Source organism: Phascolarctos cinereus, unplaced genomic scaffold, assembly GCF_003287225.1.
Source record: "Phascolarctos cinereus isolate Bilbo 61053 unplaced genomic scaffold, phaCin_HiC Scaffold_3;HRSCAF=262, whole genome shotgun sequence".
Taxonomy (NCBI): Eukaryota; Metazoa; Chordata; class Mammalia; order Diprotodontia; family Phascolarctidae; genus Phascolarctos; species Phascolarctos cinereus.
The window spans coordinates 136,469,172-136,489,238 of record NW_027555736.1 but is presented as its reverse complement, the minus strand read 5'-3'; the positions used below and the strand labels follow the sequence as shown (position 1 = coordinate 136,489,238).

General features: G+C 39.1%; 1 protein-coding gene across 5 annotated transcripts in view; it reads left to right on the top strand.

Moving 5' to 3' along the window:
• Positions 1-20,067, top strand: part of APBA2 (amyloid beta precursor protein binding family A member 2) — a 368,344-nt gene that overhangs the window by 269,857 nt on the left and 78,420 nt on the right. For 4 of the 5 annotated variants that reach the window (XM_078151177.1, XM_020968667.2, XM_020968668.2 and 1 more), the window contains 2 exons: positions 7,671-7,751; positions 9,176-9,212. In XM_078151177.1, coding sequence (XP_078007303.1) covers positions 7,671-7,751; positions 9,176-9,212 — 118 coding nt within the window. The remainder of the gene's footprint in view (positions 1-7,670; positions 7,752-9,175; positions 9,213-20,067) is intronic. The other variant, XM_078151178.1, reaches the window with a different exon arrangement.

Genomic DNA, 20,067 nt, shown 5'->3' with positions numbered 1-20,067 from the left:
CTCTTATTCTACCCTTTATTAACTCTCAAGATTTCAGCACCATTGGAGGGGTGAGAAGGTATGCTAAAGACTTCACTGATTCTTGTCTTCTACATCTGATCAGGAGACAAATAGTGATGTTTTTTACCTCAGCAGTATCTTTTGAATCTGCCCTCTTTTCTTTCTGTCCTTGGTTATCTCTTCGCTAAACTATAGTGGTGGTTTCTCAACAGGTCTCTCTGCTCATCCTATACAGTAGTGTCAGACTAATCTCCCAGAGATACAGTTCTGGTCATGTGACATTCCTGCTTGAAAACTCTATCTTTCCAAGGCCAATTAAGTTAGGTTTAAATTTGGTCTGAGATTCTTTTCTCTAGCTCTTCCAGTCTTTATTTCTAGCACTATTTGATAGCATTTGCAAAGTGCAAGCTATTTATTATGATGATTATGATATCATTCTTTTTTAAAATTAATTTATTTATATTTAGTTTTCAACATTTATTTCCGCAAGATTTTGAGTTCCAAATTTTCTCCCCCTCTCCCCTCCCTCCACCCCAAGAGGCATGCCTTCTGAATACTCCTTCCCCTAATCTGCCTTCCCTTCTATCACGCCCCACTTCTCTTATGCCCTTCCTCTTATGTTTTCCTGTACGGCAGGATAGATTTCTATACCCCATTGCCTGTATATATTATTTCCCAGTTGCATGTAAAAACAATTTTTTAACATTTGTATTTGAAGCTTTGGGTTCCAAATTCTCTCCCTTCCTCCCTCCCCACCCACCCTCATTGAGTTGGCAAGCAACTTCATACAGGTTATACATGTGTAGTCATGCAAAACATTTCCATAGTAGTCACAATGTGAAGAACTAACTATATTTCCCCTTATCCTATCCCACCCCCTGTTTATTTCTATTCTCTCTTTTGACACTGTCCCTCCTCAGAAGTGTTTGCTTCTGATTATTCCCTCCCCCAATCTGCCCTCCCCTCTATTATCCCCCTACTCTCTTATCTCCTTCCCCACTATTTTCCTGTAGGGTAAGATAGATTTCCATACCCAATTGAGTGTGTATGTTATTCCCGCCTTAAGCCAAATCTGATGAGAATAAAATTCACTCATTCCCTCTCACCTTCCCCCACTTCCCCTCCGCTCTAAAAGCTTTTTCTTATGTTTTATGTGAGATACTTTTATTATCTCACATATTATTATACCTTTCCCTTTCTCCTTCTCCGAGTATAATTCTCTCTCACCCCTTAACTTTATTTTTCAGATATCACCCCTTCATCTTCAACTCACCCTGTGCCTTCTATCTATCTATCTATCTATCTATCTATCTATCTATCTATCTATCTATCTATCTATCTGTCTGTCTGTCTGTATATACATATATTTTTTTCCCCTCCAACTACCCTAATACTGACAAAGGTCTCATAAGTTACAAATATCATCTTTCCATGCAGGAATGTAAACAGTTCAACTTTAATAAGTTCCTTTAAGATTTCTCTTTCCTGTTTACCTTTTCATGCTTCTCTTCAGTCTTGTATTTGAAAGTTTTCTATTCAGCTCTGGTCTTTTCATCAAGAATACTTAAAAGTCCTCTGTTTCACTGAATGTCAATTTTTTCTCCTGAAGGATTATACTCAGTTCTTCTGGGTAGGTGATTCTTGGCTGTATTTTGCCCTCCAGAATATCATATTCCAAGCCCTCCAGAATATCATATTCTAAGCCCTCCTGTCCCTTAATGTAGAAGCTGCTAAATCTTGTGTTATCCTGATTGTATTTCCACAATACTGGAATTGTTTCTTTCTGGCTGCTTGTGATATTTTCTCCTTGATCTGGGAACTCTGAAATTTGGCTATAATATTCCTAGGAGTTTTTCTTTGGGGATTTCTTTCAGAAGGTGGTCAGTGGATTCTTTCCATTTCTATTTTACCCTCTGGCTCTAGAATATCAGGGCAATTTTCCTGGATAATTTCTTAAAGGTGATGTCTAGGCTCTTTTTTTGATCATGGCTTTCAGATAGTCCAATAATTTTTAAATTATGTCTCCTGGATCTCTTTTCCAGGTCAGTTGTTTTTCCAATGAGATATTCACATTGTCTTCAATTTTTTCATTCTTTTGGTTTTATTATACAATGTCTTGATTTCTCATAAAGTCACTAGCTTCCAATTGCTCCATTCTAATTTTTAAGGAAGTATTTTCTTCAGTGAGATTTTGGACTTCCTTTTCCATCTGGCCAATTCTGCTTTCAAAGGCATTCTTCTCCTCATTGGCTTTTTGGACCTCTTTTGGCATTTGGGTTAGGCTATTTTTTAAGGTGTTATTATCTTCGGTATTTTTTTGGGTCTCTTTTAGCAAGCTGTTGACTTGTTTTTCATGATTTTCTTGCATCACTCCCATTTATCTTCCCAGTTTTTTCTCTACTTCTCTTACTTGCTTGTCAAAATCCTTTTTGAGCTCTTCCATGATCTGGGACTGATTCATATTTTTCTTGGAGGCTTTGTTGTCTTCTTCTGCTTATATATTTTGATCTTCTTTGTCACCAAAGAAAAATTCTATGGCCTTTTTTTGTGTGTGCTGTTTGCTCATGATCCCATAAACTCTTTGTTAAGGTAGGGGGTCTGTTTCCAGTGTGGAGCTTTACTGTTCCTAGCTTTGGGGGGGTTGTGTAGCTGTTTTCAGAGATACTTCTAAATGTAAATTTTCAGTTCTTCCAAGGTGGCAGAATCAAGGGCGAAGTGTTTGCTCTTTCCTCTGGTCTGTGAATGACCACAAGCAGTCTTTTCTACCTTGGAACTGTGAGGAGGATTTCCTCTCCACTGTTATCACAAGCTACACCATGCCAGTGCTCCTCCTCACCCCTGGACTGCTGCCTAGAACTGTGATGCAGATCCAAGCACAGGCAAAGCAAGAGAATCCTGCCTCAGCACCAGCAAAGAGATCCCTGCAATCCCCCTCTGAGCAGCCACTGGATTCCCCCTCAGTCTGTAGGCTGAGAGCTCCAGAAGCAGCTGCTTCCCTGCGGCTGTGCTGGGACTGGGTCTGGGACTGAGCGTCTCTCTCAACGTGGTCACAGACCTTTCTTTCCTACTCACCTTCTAAGTTGTCTTTGGCATTTGTGGGTTGAGAAGTTTGGACACCACCAGAGCTGCCTGTGATTCAGTCCCCTGAGGCCTGCTCCAGGATAACTTAGGCCCAGTCTTTGCCTGCATGGCCCACACTGAATTGCGTTCTTCTCCCAGCCTGGCACAATAGACCTTTCCAATCAACCATCCGGATTTGGTCTGGAAATTTGTTTCACTTTGTCTTTTGTGGGTTCTGCTGCTCCAGAATTTGTTTAGAGCCATTTTACAGGTATTGGAGGGATTTGGGGGAAAACTCAAGCAAGTCACTGCTTTTACTCCACCATCTTGGCTCCGCCCCTATATCATTCTTTTGGTTAAGCTTATACTTACTTCATTTTATACAACTTATCCTATGCATTTTTGAGTTCCTTATACTCTTCATTTCATAATGTACCATAATATTCCATTAAATGCATATGCCATAGTTTCACATTCTTATACTATAGTTCTCTCATTTTGCATGAAATTGAGGCCCAGAGGGAGGAAGAGTGACTTTTTCAAGATCACACAGTAGCTGCCCTTTGTTCCTGTGGTTAAAACAAAATTCTGATTGTAAATTATTCTTTGGCACAGGAATGCCTTTATCCTGGCCTTATCATATAATGGAGGGACATCGATAATATATGAGTAAATGGATGAGAAAATATTTGTCTTATTCCTTTAATTATCATTATAAGAAACAGATGGCATCATGGACAGACCACTGGGCCTAGAGCTAGGAAAATCTGAGTTCAAATGTGGGCCTTGTAAACTGATAGCTACTAGCTGTGTGAACCTTGGCAAGTCACCTAGCTGCTGTCTGCCTCAGTTTCCTCAACTATAAAATGGGGGCTCAGTAGCACCCACCTTCCAGGGTTATGAAGATCAAACAAGATAATGAAGTGCTTATTTATAAAGTGCCTGGCCAAAAAGAGTAGGTGCTTAATAAATGCTTGTTTCCTTCCTATGATGTGCCAAACACTAGGTTATCTCCATTGGATATAAGAGGAGGTAGTGGTTGAGGTGGTTTGCCTCTTCCGACACACAGATGACACTGCCTGTCTTTCCTGCAGGGTACCTTGCCTGCCCTGTTGGTGGCTGTTTGTTCAGAAATTGATGTTGACATTGTTGGTAGTAGGGATGGTAGGCCCAAGGGGGTTTTCAATGCAAAGTGATGTGGAGGTTCCCCACCCCTGCAAGAAATAGCTGGGATATAAAGACATAATGCATCAATAAAATGCTGGGGGAGGGGTTTGGTGTTTTTTTTTGCTCTAAAATCATGAATTTCATTTCAGATTCTGCCACCTGCTCACCATGTCACTTTAGTTTCTTTGAGCCTCAGTTTGCTTATATGCAAAGTGGGGATCACAATGCTTATACTACCAACCTTACAAAGTGATTGTGGATGTTAAAAGAGATGATATATTAGAAAGTGCTTTATAAATTGTAAAGTGCTTTATAAATATAAGAAGTTATGTGGCAGGAAAAAAATTATTGTTGATTTGCTATTAATTGTTCTAACAGATACTAGTATTTGGGAGTGTGGACAGATTGTGGAGAAAAGAGGTTTTGACTTTCTTCTTCATCTTTCGTGTTGGTTATTGTATAGATTTTTTTTTTAAAGGGGAAAGTAGGGAGTTTATTCAGTTGATATATTTTTTTTAAAAAGCTACAATTTGTCTTTGAAGAGATGTGCCAGTCTCATAGGAATACTTCTAACCAGAATAGATGCTTTAATCAGATTGCTCTCCAGACACAAATCATCAGGACAGACTAAATTTAAGAGGAGTATAAGAACAATATTGTCATTTATTCAGAGCCACTTATATCACAAAGGGCAGATTAAGGAACCATTGGAAGAATAATGTATTTGTGCAGTGAGACTGGGCTTAAATCAGCCCCCACTAGTTTATGCACATGTGTGTAACCTGAGATCTGAGAACTGGTGCAGCTTGGTCTCTCCAAGTTGACATTTTTAATAAATACCCAAATGTAGAAACATGATATAACTCAACTTTCTCTTCCAAAAATAGTGAGCTGAGGAGATTGCCACTGTGAAACCAGAAATTGAGCACAATTAACATGTAAATGATTAAGTCATCCAATTTGATATTTCTGAGGCTTGAAATGATACAAAGTACAATGTGACATTCTGGTGGTGTGTCTGTGTGTATGTGGTGGTGGCGGTGGGAATTGTTGATGGTTACATTTTTAATTTAGTGTTCCTGGTCCCCAGACTTTTAAACTTTATATATACAAACATGCACACATTTATATATAAATATATTTCCTGGCTAGGTATGCAATCAGAAACCATCTATTACAGGCAATGTAAGTTTATGACAAGTAATTTGCTATTATCACAGCCAAAGTAATTTGGACTATATTAATGTATTTTCAGTTCAATCAAGCACACAGTGATTAGACATGACACTTTGAGAAAAATTCTAAGCAGTAGTTTTACCAACTGGAACCAAGATATTTATTGGAACAATTTATTCAAATTAATGTATTTTTATTATAGACAAATAATCATCTCTTCCTCAAACAAATGTCATTTGGTCTAGGTACTGTATAATTAATTTATGTCTGTCCATTCAGTGTTCTCATAACCCTAAAGGGATTCCATCTCCCACTGCCACCATATTAACATATTTCATTACATAGCTGCTAACTCTGTAGTCTCATCTGTATAACTACACAATGTGATTTATCATATTTAAAGTCCACCTTCAATTCTCAAACATCAGAAGCAGAGAAAAGGGCATGGCCGTCTAGACAGTGTGGTGGGAAGTTACCAACCAGAGTTCAGCTTCCAGTAAAGGACATACAATCCTTCATTTACCGTAGCTAATGAACCTAGGTTCAGGAAAGTCTGAGGACCTCCAAACGTGGCCTTTGAAGTTTTGTCTAGACAGTGAAATAACTAAATGTGTTTGATTGCAAAAGTCAGAGTTCTTACAGATCTAGAAGACTATAATTTGAATGTGTGAAGTCATTTGGACTTTCATACAAACTTATTACTCGCTGAAAACATAGATCCTCAAAATCAATCTAGGTCCGTAAGCTAATTAGAGGAGAAGGGTATTTACTTATTTTGTCAGAAGAAGGAAGAGAAGCTGAGGGACACCAGGTTCAGTGAAAGCCCCTAGACTCCATCTGAGTAGTGGCTGGAGAATGAAGAAATAAAAAGATTGTACACCCAGCCCTTACTTTCTACTGTCCCTAAGACAGTCTTGGAAACAAGGCAGCTGCTAGGAGGCTAGACTGGATCTTGGTCAATGTTTTATATAATCTAGGAGGCATCCCAATGCAGAGATAGTTACAAGTGGTAAAAATGGAGCTGTAACAAGAAAGCAACATTATATCACCACTTTATATAGGAACAGGGCACTATGCTAATTTCAATTTGGCTTCTCACAGACAAAAATGACTGGTTGGGATGATAGCAGTTTCAGTGTCTTAGGGTACAGATTGGGTTTTTATAACTTCTCAGGCCCCCTTAAAGCACAGCCAATCATCAGCATTTTGTGGGAATTTAGGGTACATAAATAAAACCTTTCACAAGAGAGGTACGTGTAAAGAAAAAAGGAATTTATTCAAGGGAGAAAAGCGGGGGGGCAGTATTTGTAATGTAACCTGCAGGATTTATTATCAGAATGAGAAAACATTTCTTATTCAAGGACAGGAAAGAAGAGAAGGTGACCAAATCCTTTTGCAACTGTTAAAGAAATCTGCTTGATTTTAGCAAACAGGGTTGAAGTGACCACTAAGAGAAAGCTACAAGCATGTCTCTTATCTAAGGATAACAAATAGTTTTACATTAGTGGATGAGGTGCTCTGCTTTACCATGTCCTTGTAAAGGTGGTTATATTTTATTTTTGCTTTAATTCCTATCTTCTATGGACCCTGCCTTGGCTTATTGGTAAAGCTTTCCCCAGAGACTATTTTTGTAAGAAAATGCCTCAAGAGGGATAATACATGTAAAGTGCTTTGCAAACCTTAAAGCTCAGTGATTATTGTGATGATTCTAGATCACACTGATCTCTCTTTTGAACGTTTTATATTTTAACTGTTAAGGCAGTTCCAAAATTTATTTTTCTATAATTGCTTCAAGTGTGTTAGTTTTATCTCAACTGGATTACAAATTCCATGGTGGTCCCTTCAATATCTAGATTCCTATGTGTGATCTGTGACAGGTAGGGACAGTTTTATATATCTCTGTATCACTACCACAACAAATAAATGCTAGGAATGTGTTCAATAAATCCTTGATTCATCAGTCAGTTCTGAGATTAGGAATTCAGATTTACAACCTGGCTTGCAAGATGTGCTTTACATATTATTCACAGTGTCAATTGGTGCTTTCATTAACTTCTGCTTTATTCATCATGGGATGAGTTGTAATCTTGGTTAAATGAGTACATTCTGTTAACATGAGAGATGAAAAATATAGCTTAATGCCTTTCCATGTGGGAAGAACCATGACATATCAGTTGGTCATTTAGTCTGATTCTGATTGGTATCTATTTTTCACATATGTCTTACTACAACTGTGGGTTTGAGCTTTCTCTATTCATCGTTAATAGGTTTGCAACAGTTTAGAACAGCCACGGAAACAGCAGCGTTCTGATCTGAATGGACCAGTTGACAATAACAATATGCAAGAGGTAATTTCATAAGGGGATAGCGTTCTGGGCCGTGTTTTAGGCTAATGGTCATTGGTAAAATTTCAATAGTGGTCAAGCTTATTGTTCAGCACTTTTACCATTTGAAACCATGGTTATCTGATGGGTGGTGTAGGGCTGTACATACACAATCATGGTTCTGGGAGGGTCTAAGCAAGTCAAGTTTTGTTTCCAGGAAAGGAATTCATGTTGGAAGAGTAAGAGGAAGTTCCTACCATGTAATCAGGAGTAGAGAAAGGTTGGCGTAATAGATAGAAGGACAGCTTGGGTTAAGGAAGTCAGGGGTAGAAGTCTCACCTCTGAAATCCTGGATGTGTTATCCTGGACTACTACTTGATATCTTGGTTCCTTAGTTAAAGTTACAAGAAGACAAGCTGCAGATCTACATGTTTGGAGGTTGTGCCAACACTGGGAATTCCTATATTGATGAAATCATGGTGTAAACACACATACATACATACACACACAAATATTGGAATCACAAAGTGTGCTTGTATATAGTAGCATTATTTCATCCTGGTTCTATCGCATACCTCTGGGAGCATCAATTCATAGATTATGAGGTCCAGAGAAGAGATGTAACCTGCCATATTATTGTTGTTACTGTTCAGTACTTTTCAGTCACATACTTTACCCCATTTGGGCTTTTCTTGGCAAAGGTACTGGAGTAGTTACCTCCTTCTCCTGTTCATTTTACAGATGAGGAAACTGAGGCAAACAAGGTTAAGTGACTTGCCCAGGGCCACACAGCTAGTAAGTGCCCAATTGTTACGTAGGTAGTAAGTAGAAGAACTAAGATTTGAACTCAGATTTTTTTTTTACCCCAAATTTCAATTTATTCGCAATATGACACACAACTTCTTACCACATGTTCAACATTACTCTTCTAAACTAACAAAACAAGTTTGTGTTTCCTATCTTAAAATTGTTGATAGACCAATGTCAATCATAAGTAGCCTATTAACTATGTGGCTTTGAACAAACCATTCCGTTTTTTTGGACCTCAGTGACCTTGTCTGTTAAATGAGGGAGTTGGACATTATGATCTCTAGGTTTCCTTTCAGCTCTAAAATTCTATAAGTTGTCCATGTGATGGGAAAGCTATTTACGTTGTCAAAGATTTATGCTTTGTTTTGGTGAACCTGATTTTAAGCCCATTATGATTTCACACTGAGTACCCATATCTTAAGATAAAGGCACTCAAGATATTGATTTCCTGTGGGAGTCAATGAACCACATACCCCAACTAAACATGATGTGGCTCAAGTTGGTAATTTTTGTGTAGCTAATCTCTTAGGAATGCTAACCACTTATTTTGATTTCTTAACCCTATAATTGTCTTACATGATATAAAATAAGTCTTCTTCCTTACTTATTTTTGTTCTGTTTTTAATATTTCCAAACAGACAAAGAAGGTGGCTTCATTTCCAAGTTTTGTTGCTGGTAAGTGATTGGGGCTATAATCATTTTGTAACAAAATGGTCATTTTATTTTATTTCTCAAAAAGGTTGTTAAGAAAATAGAACTCAAATATTAATGAAATGCCATAATAAGGTACAACATAGGAGCATTTAATTTGTACAGGCGATGCTTAGCCTACTTATTGGAGCTGTTCCATTCAGTTATGGTTTTTTTTTTAATATAATGAAAGCTAGCAGTCTGACTCATTGAATTGTTACCTGCCTAATCATGCCATGTGCCAGCACTGATGATTGATTTAAGGAAATGAAATGCTTTTGCTTGAAAGCAGCTAATTGTATGACAACAGTTTTGATCCCAGTGGCTGCAATTGCATCCCAACTGCCTATCCTGTTGTTTAACACACTGACATTCTTGTGTTATTGCTTCTCCATCTTTTCTTTTTCTTAACATTCAAATGTAGAGGAACAGCAGTGCTCTTCGCTTTAGTCTATGGCTCAGTTTCATAAGCAAAGTAGAAACCATTTTGATTGGGATAGGTAGATACAGCCTTCTTTGGAGATAGAAAGTGTACCTATCTCCTTACTAGCTAAGCTCTAAGCCTTGTCAAACATACTTTTTATACCCTCTTGATGCTACTTTAAGGATCTTTGAAGGTTTGTTTCTGGCTCTAAAATATGAGCTTAGGCATCCAGGGGAAAGTTCACCTGTACCACCAGGAATACAACTTGTGCTGGAATATAATAAAACCTTCTGGTTTCACTTATTTTACTGCTAGCACAACTCCATTGGGTGGGGAGTGCAGTACAGTTTGTGTGGGCTTTTCATGTCTGTGTGAATTATCTAGAGGGCTGAGGTAAGTCTGTTCCCAGATAAGATTATTTGATCATCTTGCTATCCTATCTTGAAATACCTAGGATCTTGCCCCATGCTGGTTTCCTTCCCCAGTTTAAACAAAGATTATATTAAACTCAATTCCTTAATTGCTTCTCTTTACTAATAAACCTGAATTAATCATACTTTCCCCTTTATCCCTTTGAACTTGGGCGACTTTCTATACCCAACCTGGTCCTTTGAGAGTCATAGCTATGAGATGAGAACTCAGAGATGGTCTGCACCCACATTGAATGACCACCAAGAGGCATTACATTTGACAGAGTTGCCAATTACTTGTTAATGAGTCCTAAATGAAGGTAAATCAAATCTACTGCTTTTAAGGAGATGACAGCAGAGGAGGTATGACTCTGATTCCCAAACCATCCTACAGGCCTCAAGGGGTTTAGATGGGAGGAAACTAAAATGAACTAGCAAAGGGACAGAAAAGTATATACTTTTTAAAAAAAAGTTCAAATCTGAATGAAGTTGTTTGTTTTATTAGTTATTTAAAAAGTATTCTGTTAGTAGGAAAGACTGTTTTCAAATAATAATAAAATTATGCACAGTGTTTAGAGGGTGCTTTATAATCCTTGGAATACTGTGTAAATCAATTTACCATCTGAAATAATTAAGAATTATTTGTGTGTTCATAATTCGTGATATCTTTTTTTTTTCCATAACTTTGATTTAAATAACACTGGTAGTGTGATATGGTAGAGCTGAAAATATATTTGATGTGGAGTGAGAGCAACTCATTTCAAATCTTGGCTCTATTGCTCATTACATGTATACCCTTGGGCAAATCACTTAACCTCTCTAGGCCTCAGTTTTTTCATTTGGACTAAAAATTATGAAACAAGTACAGTTTTTCTTTTGTTTCTTTCCCCTACAAATTTCTAGTCCAATCCATAAACTTCTTTCCTTATGATGACATTCTTCTACTGGTTATACTCTGACCCTAGATAATTGATGTGCTCATATTCCTTCCCAGGACCTAAGCTCCATACTATGATATTTAATCCAGGCTTTAGCATGGATAATTTTCTACTTTGAAAACTTGCCTTTCCTGTTATAGTCTTAAAGGAGTCTTCCTCTCAACTAGCCATCACTAAAAAGGCAATCTGATAATAGCTAGAACTTATATAATTTACATTTATAGACAATTTTACATGTATTATCTCATTTGATTCTCATAATCATCCTGTGAGATATGTGCTATTATTATGCTCATTTTATACAGGCTAGCAGATATTGAGTGACTTGCTCAAGGTAACAGTAGTAAGAGCCAATCCTTCCATCATGCTCCTATCCCACTCCTTTCTACATGTCAGGATAAGCATGGAGTCCAAGAATAAGTAATCCTTCCTCTTTTTTTTTTAAATCTCTTTCTGCCTGAGCCAAAGGCCAAAGGCTAAATGAACTAGAGACTAAATAATTCAGGGAAATTCCAGCTTACCAGATCTCTATAACTTTTGGTCCTCCTGAGTCTTGATTTTTAGTAGGGTCATATTTACTATTATAAATCCATCATTTAGCTTAAGACAGAAAATGGAGACATATGGAACTTGGGTGACTTGCCTTCAAGCTTTAAGGAATTATCACCTTGAGACTCAAAATATAGATGAGAACAGCTTAGGTGAGTTATGGTTAATTCCTAATTCATTTCAAATTACCTTGAAAAGAGGAAATTGAATTCTTGTGTTTCTGTGTTGTAGAGGGGATGAGTACTTTGGGTAGGGAGTTGAATCTCTAAGATGCCTTGAAACTCTTCAAAGGATGGGGCAGCTAAGTGGCACAGTGGATAGAGCATCAGCCCTGGATTCAGGAGGACCTGAGTTCAAATCTGGCCTCAGACACATAACACTTACTAGCTGTGTGACCCTGGGCAAGTCACTTAACCCCATTGCCTTGCCATAAAACAAAACAAAACAGAACTCTTCAAAGGAGTCATCTGAAGACACTATAAGTCATCAAAAGTGAAACCAAAGTACTTTATCTCCTTTGATCCTCGTAATAACCCTTTGAGGTGGTTAGGGCAGAGATTATTAGCATTTTACAGATGAAGATACTGAGGCTCAGAGAGATTGAATAGTTTTTCCCAAAGGTCACACAGCTGATAAGATTGAGATCTGGGGCTCGATTGAATCTGATTTCAAATCTACTATTCTTTTTTCCAGTATTTCATACTTAACTCCCTTGACTGGTTTATATGCCTAGAAATGGGGGACATACCTAGATGAGCTTTTGGGCTCCCTTCTACTGCTTATCTTCTTTTATTCTAAGCCATTCTAAACTATGGCTTTAATAACTTGAGAAAGAAAATCTTTTTTTTTTTGACATAACTTGAAAGGAAGTGATGAAGGTGGGGAGATATGCCTCCATGTGAAATATTTCCATGCAGAGCAATTGCTTTGTATTGGTATCATTGGAGCTCTCTGAGCTCATGTCAGCAAGCTAACAGCTACTGGGGAGTTCCTTTATCAATAGTTAGATTCAGTGGTTTGAGAGAGAGTTAAAATCAGGGACATTATCCAGTTCATGCTCAGTTAAGTAGGGGTTTGGGGTATGGATACAGCTTTAGTCCTCTGGGTGGGGAAGTAGACAACTGCCAATAAAGGCACATACACTGGGGCTAAGTGCGAACCTCATGGACTCTATTTACAGATAAGAAGTTCCCTCCCCCACTATGCGGCAACTTCCCCTCCCCACCCTCCTCTCCATCTTTTAAATTTCACCCTGGAGTCATTACAAACTAGACTTTTCACCATTGCTGGGCTGTCTCCAGGGACCACAGAAGAAAGGACTGGTACAAGTCAAATTGAGCCTCCCTCAGCATGAGGGAGCACAAATGCATTTTGGTGCTTTCAGAGCAAAGGAGAAAGGCATCTGAGACAAAAGGAGACACATGAAAAGACTCCATTTGAAGTTCAGCCAAGAAATCATGCAATTGTATATACAGTATTTTTCTCACACTTTCTTTTGTAAGGAGGGGCATTGAAGTGAGGGGGAGGGGAACAGACCTTCTAAATAGTAGGGTCATTTTGAAATGAGCCCACTGGCCCATGTGTAGGAGGAAGCCCATTTAGTGTGTGGCATTTCAGTAGGATCTGGACTCCATTTAGACCCAGCCCCTTAATTTCCCCCGAGGTAGCCGTGAAGAATGGGTGCTGTCTGGTCTGAAGGGTTTCTAGGTTACAATTGCTTTTGGCAACATAGTTTCCCCAAACACTTGAGCTTCAGCTAGTATTAAATGACACTTTGTCTAACCTTTCTCTCACACATCTTCTTTCATGTACAGTGACTTAAAAAGCTTACTCCTAAAATGATTTTCACAGTATTTTGTGTCTACCCCTCTGTCACGCTGACTATTTGATTCTCAAATGGCTCCTTTGGTTGTTTAGTCATTTCAGTCGTGTCCAATTTTTCATGATCTCATTTGAGGTTTTTCTTGGCAAAGATACTGAAGTGGTTTGCCATTTCTTTCTCCAGCTCATTTTACAGATGAGGAACTGAGGCAAACAGGGTTAAGTGACTTGCCCAGGGTCACACAGCTATTAAGTGTCTAAGGCTGGATTTAAACTCAGGAAAATGAGTCTTCCTGACTCCAAGCCCAGCACTCTATCCCTTGTGCCACCTAGCTGCCCCTTAAGGTATCTACTATGGACTGGTCTATAAACTCTGAGCCTTTTAATTTAATGGGAAAATACATATGATTTATGATACTAGCATGTCAATCAGTCACTAAGCATTTATTAAGTGCCTACCATGTGATAGGTTCTGGGTATACAGTGATAAAAATGTAATAGTCTTCACCTTCAAATAGCTTATGTACATATGTAAACATAAATATAAAAAGTCTATATAAAATGAATACAAGGGGGAAGGAAGTAGAACACTAGCAGCTTGGCTGGAGTGCAGCATAGATCAAGAAAGGCTTTATGTTGAAGGTGGTGCCTTGAAGGAAACCAAGACAGAGGTGACATGCAGTCCTGGCATGAGGGGATAATTTGGGCAAAGAGACCAAGAGTTTAGAGATCATAGGATCATAAATTAGAACAGGAAGGGACCTTGGAGGCCATCTCTTCCAACCCCCTCATTTTGTAGCTGAGGAAAAAGGCCCGAAGATGGCAAATGACTTACCTAATGTCATACAGATGGTAAGAGGAAGAATCTGAATCTAGGTCCTCTGACTCTCAAGCTTCTTTCCCCTCCTACTATGTGTCATGTGTGAGGACCAATGAAAACATCAGATACAGATACTGTTGTAGTATTCTTTATAATATTTAATTGTCTCAATGAGAATTTCAGATATATAAATTGAATTTTGTTCATAATTCATTGATTTTTCTAAAAATAGAAATGAACCTGTATTACCTGGATAGGGACAGGAAACAGAGTTGTCATTTCATTAATATTGGGAAATCCCAAGTGAGGAAAGTTCCTTTGTCAATGCAGGTTGCATCTCTGCATCCTGTAGTCTTAGAGAGCTGTCAGAGTACTGAGAGGTTAAGGGACCTACTGTGGGTCATAAAACAGTAGGTGTTAGAGACAGGTTTTCTTGTCTTCAAGGCTAGCTCTCCAGTTACTGTGCTACATTGCCTCTTGCTTATAGTCTATCAGTCATTCAGTCAATAAACATTTTTTGAGTGTCTACTTTGTGCCAGGTACTGTGCTCAGTGTTGGGGATAGAAAAAGAGAAAAAAGGCAGTTCCTGCTCTCCAGAAGCTCACAATCTGATGGGAGAGACACATGCAAACAAATATGTACAAACAATTCTACATGCAGAATAAATAGGAAATCATTAAAAGAAGAAAAGGGATTAGAATTAAGAGGGTTTTGGAAGGGCATCCTGTGGAAGATGAGATTTTAGTTGGAACAAAGGAAGCTAGGGAAGATTAGATTAGAGGTGGAGATTAGAAGGGAAAGCATTCCAGCCATGGGGGAGAGCCAGAGAAAATGCCTGGAATCAAGAGATGGCGTATCTTCTTTGGGGAACAGCAAGGAGGTCAGTGTCACTAGACTGAGGAGTATGTGGTGGGGAGTAAGGCCTAAGAAGACTGAAAAGGTAAAAAGGGACTAGGGATTTTGAATGCCAAACAGAGGACTTTGTATTTGATCCTGGTCGTAATAAGGAGTCACTGGAGGGTGTAGAGGGCGAGGAAGGGGGTAATATGGTCAGACCTGAGCTTTAGAAAAATCACTTTGGTGGCCAAGTTCGGAGAGTGGATTGGAGTGGGGAGAGACTTGAGGCAGGCAGACCCTCCAGCAGGCTATTGTGAGGTAACAAAGGCACACCATACAAGAGTGGTAACAGTGTCAGAGCAGATATTGGAGAGATGTTGCAAAGGTGAAATTGACAGGCCTCGGCAACATATTGGACATGCAAGGTGAGAGAGAGGGAGGAGTTGATCATGACTCCCTAGGTTATTATGAGCCTGAGGGCGCGAGAGAATAGTGTCGCTCTGTAGAGTAATAGAAAAGGGAGTGAGAGGCTTTGGGGGACAAATAATGAGTTTGGTTTTTAGACATGTTGAGTTTAAGATGTCCACTGAACAATTAGTTCAAGATATCTGAAAGGCAGCTGGAGACTAGACTGAATATAAGTACAGAAGTTAGGGCAATATAGGTAGAGTTGAGCATAGTCAGCATAGAGAAGGTAATTAAATCTGTGAGAGCTGATCAGATCACCAAAGGAAGTAGCATAGAAGGAGAAGAAAAGGGGGGGCAGGAGATAACTCTGGGGAGTACTCATGATTAGAAGGCCTGATCTGAAAGAGGATCCAGGAAAGGCAACTGAAAAGGAGGCAGCCGATAGGGAGGAGGACAATCAGGAGAAGGTGGTGTCCTGAAAACCTAGAGAGAAGAGAGTATCAGGGGGAGGAGGAGGTGATCAGCAATGCAAAGGCTGCTGAGAAGTTGAGAACAAGGATTGGGAAAAGGCCATTGGATTTGGCAACTAAAAGATTATTGTTAATTTTGGAGAAAGCAGTTTTGGTAGAATCAAAAGACTGGTAACCTAATTGTAAAGGGTTACGAAGAGAGTGAGAAGAGAGAAAGAGAAGGCACCTATTGTAGACAAGGAGTTTAGTACAAAGGGCAGAAGACATATAGGACACTAGTTAGCCTAGTGGAATTGGAAGGGTTGAGTGAGAGTTTTTTCTGGAGTGAAAAATGGAGGCAGCATAGATGTGTTTCTAGACAGTAAGGAAGGAGCCAGTAGACAAAGAGATCGAATCTAGAGTGAAATTAGACTCATCTGCTTATGGTTCATGCCTCCTACTTCATTACTTATCTTTGAGATCAGCACCCAATCAGCCCTCCAAGATCAGTAAAGGCCAAGGTGGGTGAGGGTGACCCTAAATGCCAACACTACTACCCCTAGTCTCTAGATGGGATTGTGATAGATTCTATTATCTATCCATTGTCTATTGGATAGAAGCAGGAATGTATTTCCTGGAGCTAGAACTTTTCTTCACTATGTAACCTTTCCAGCCATTATTATAATCAACCCTTGCAATACTGGCATTTGAGAGCTACTTTCCAGGATTATTATGGAAGAGAGAAGTATGAAGAGACTAATTACCTTTATGGCTGCCATTATTGGTCAACTACCCTACTCTGGCTGACTTAATTTCCCCATCCAACTGCTACTTTCTCTGCTTCATTCTAAGCAAAAGTTCACCTCCTGTTTTCCTAATCCCCCTACTCTAGAGTTTCTGTAAGTCAAAGTGGAAACTCTTTTCCCCTGATCACTCTCCTTTTACTTTCATCCATATTTAGCTTAATCTTCACCCACCGACTGATGCAAAATCTTCTCTGTCTTCTCTCCAGTGTGGATTCTGGAACCACAGTCTGGTGTTAATAAACTCCACTTTATTTTAGATCGCTTTCCTTCTGTATTTTTGTTTTCATGGCTTCCTCTGGAAGACATACTATCTTTAGGCTCCCTTTCCAGTACTAATTGTTCTTTCTCTTATATCCCACAATGTCTTGGCCTAGGAAGGATTATAATATTATTTGCTCTCCATTTCCATCATTCAGTAACCTTTTTTTTTTTCTTCAGGGTTTACTCTAATCATTGACAGTCATACCCAGGTCCTGATTGCTCCTATCTGTTTACTTCCTAAGCACTCTTTTTTTGGGGGGGGACAATTGGGGGGGTAAGTGACTTGCCCAGAGTCACACAGCTAGTGAGTGTCAAGTGCCTGAGGCTGGATTTGAACACAGGTCCTCCTGACTCCAGGGCAATGCTCTATCCACTGCACCACCTAGCTGCCCCTAAGCACTCTCTTTTCTTTAGAGGTTCAGTTGCCTCACAGTCTTCTCTCTCATACCCCCTGCACTCATACTTGAAGATTTGAGTATTCACATTGAGGTCACTTCAAATACCCTATCTTCCCAGTTAATACAACTCCTCAATTCCCATAAGCTATGTCTCAGGAATGGTCATACCTTAGACATAACTCTCACCCCACATCAAAAAAACTCTGAAATTCCCCACTCTGATCATAATTTTCAATTTCTATCCTATGCTTCTTAAACCTATTCTAGGTTTTCACCTAGACTTCAAGTTCCTCTGTTCCTCTTGGTGTTCCAATCTCTGTTCTGTCCTTGTATTCTTCCTTTTGTAGTCTTTTCCCTGTAGCTAATTAGTTTGACTATACTCAGTCCTCCACCTTTGAATCCCTTGCCCCCTTGTCCTTCTATCATCTGGTTCATATCAGTCTTTCCAGCCTGATTCAATCTATTCTCCACTCCTATTCCTGAGCTGCTGAATGCAGCTGGTGAAAGTCCTGCAACTATGCTAACTGGATCCACTACCTATTTATTTTATCTAATCTCAAAAGGCCATCCTTACTGTTTGGGGCTTCTTTTTGTCAGTTGATTATCTGAGGCCAGATTTAAGCTCATCTTCCTGACTCGAGATCCAGTGTTCTATCCACTGCACCATCTATCTGTCCTCCTCACTGGAGGTGCCTAAATTGAGGCTGGATAACCATTTAGGATCACAAATGTTGAGCTGGAAGAGACTTCAGAAACCCTTTGACCCAACACTCTCATTTTACAGATCAGGAAACTGAGGCCCAGTCCAAGGTCACCTGGATAGGCATTAAGAGGCAGAGAGCTGAGACACAAACTGGGGGTCCTTTGATGCCAGAACTAATGCGTGTCCTACTTTACCATGTTGCCTCTTGTCAGGGATGTGGTAGAGAGGAAATTTCTGCATGGGCATGTGGTCAGACTAGACAATCTAAAGTTCCTTCTTTCCCAATGACTCTAAAAGGAACTAGGGTGGGGACTTCCAGGAGCTATTGGTTCTTCGGGGAAAGCACCAGGACTTCAGGGGAAGAAAAATGAGGGGGTAATAAGACTGAATTAAAAGCAATGGGTGAGATAGAGTTAATAGTAACAATAGAGAGAACAGGAAAGGTCCAGTAGATGTGTCAGCATTGGAAGCAAAGACCAGTGCGGGTGGCTGTTTACTAGTCAGTTTGTCAGCTCACAGTTTGGGGAGTCTGCTCTCTATGGTCTCTAGTATCATTTAGGCTCTTCTGAAGTGCTTTGAAATCATCCCCCCAGACTCTTAACAGTTTATTAAATTAGGTTTTAGTGCATATGAGCTGTTGCATTGGTGTGAAATAGATGGTAATGACTCATTTTAATCTCTTCCTTCCAAATATTTATGTCCCACATTTAGATGCAAGGAGCACAGAGCCCCAAGTGGACAAAACAGCTCCATTATTTTTAGATTTTAATTTAATACCAACCTAGAAAATGTTTCAGAGTTCCTTGGCAAACCTTAAAGAAATTGGAGTTGCAGGATGATTGAGAAGAGGGGTTATTTTAATGGAAGCTTTATTGACCTGGCTACATGTATATGTGTATGGGCTTTTGTGGTGAAGTTAAAAAAATAAATACTAGCAATAAATGGATTTAGAAATCTTGCAAATGCCGCAGAGTATTTCAATAAACCAGTGTTTGCGTTGTTGCACTTTAATCATCAATTCATTTTTACATTGCTTCCAGTCACTATCATGTGTGTTAATGCACTAAATAGGGCTGTTTTTTTCATGGAACAAATTTTAATAAACTGCACAAATGGCTGAGTTCATCAATGGTGTGCAGCCTATGGCTCATAGCTGGGATTGGAGCATGGGCCGGTAGCGAAAACCAATAAAGGAACTCAATAGCCAACTATGTATTCGAGAACCATTCATTCATTAGCGGGAAAAAAAGGTCTACTAGAGTTGCTAATAAATGTTTATTGTTTCACATGGCAATGTCACTACTGAAGGGGATATTTAGAAAAAAGGACATTGCTTAATGAACATTTAGCTAAAGAGTTTCCTCTGTTCTACACTTTTGCCAGTATAGTGATTTAATTTTTCTTCTGCACTTCCCTATGAGGGGGCACAATATACTATCATCCCTTCTGCCTAGTGACTTGCCCCATAGTGGTTTTGATATATTGTGGGTTGACATAAAAAATTAAAGAGGAATTTTGGGGGAATTTTGCAGAAGCTGCAGATGACACGTGAAGGCCAGAAGACAATACAGAAAAAGTTTAGAAACTCAGAAATGTATAAAACATATGTATATTATTGTATAATATCAATATATTTTTATCATTTAATACCATAATAATTCAGACTTTTTCTCTGGTGTGAAAGAATGATCAAAAAATTTTACATGAATTTTCTAGGTTGCAGGGTGTCGTGTCCCTTCACTCTCCATCGCCCAACGATGTGGAAGGGATAACTGTCTAGGTATTATCCTAGAGTCATAGATTTAGAACTGAAAGCAACCTCAGAAATTATCTAGTACTACAGGTGAGAAAACTGAGGACCAGAGCAATGAATGGATTTAACCAAGGTATGAGTAGTTAGTATCAGTCAGGATTCAAAGGACAGTGATGCTAATTAATTCCACACCCAATCCTCTTTCCGTTGTGCACATTGCCTCTAATATCTTGCAGAGAGTCAGGCTAATGAAGGTCTCTCAT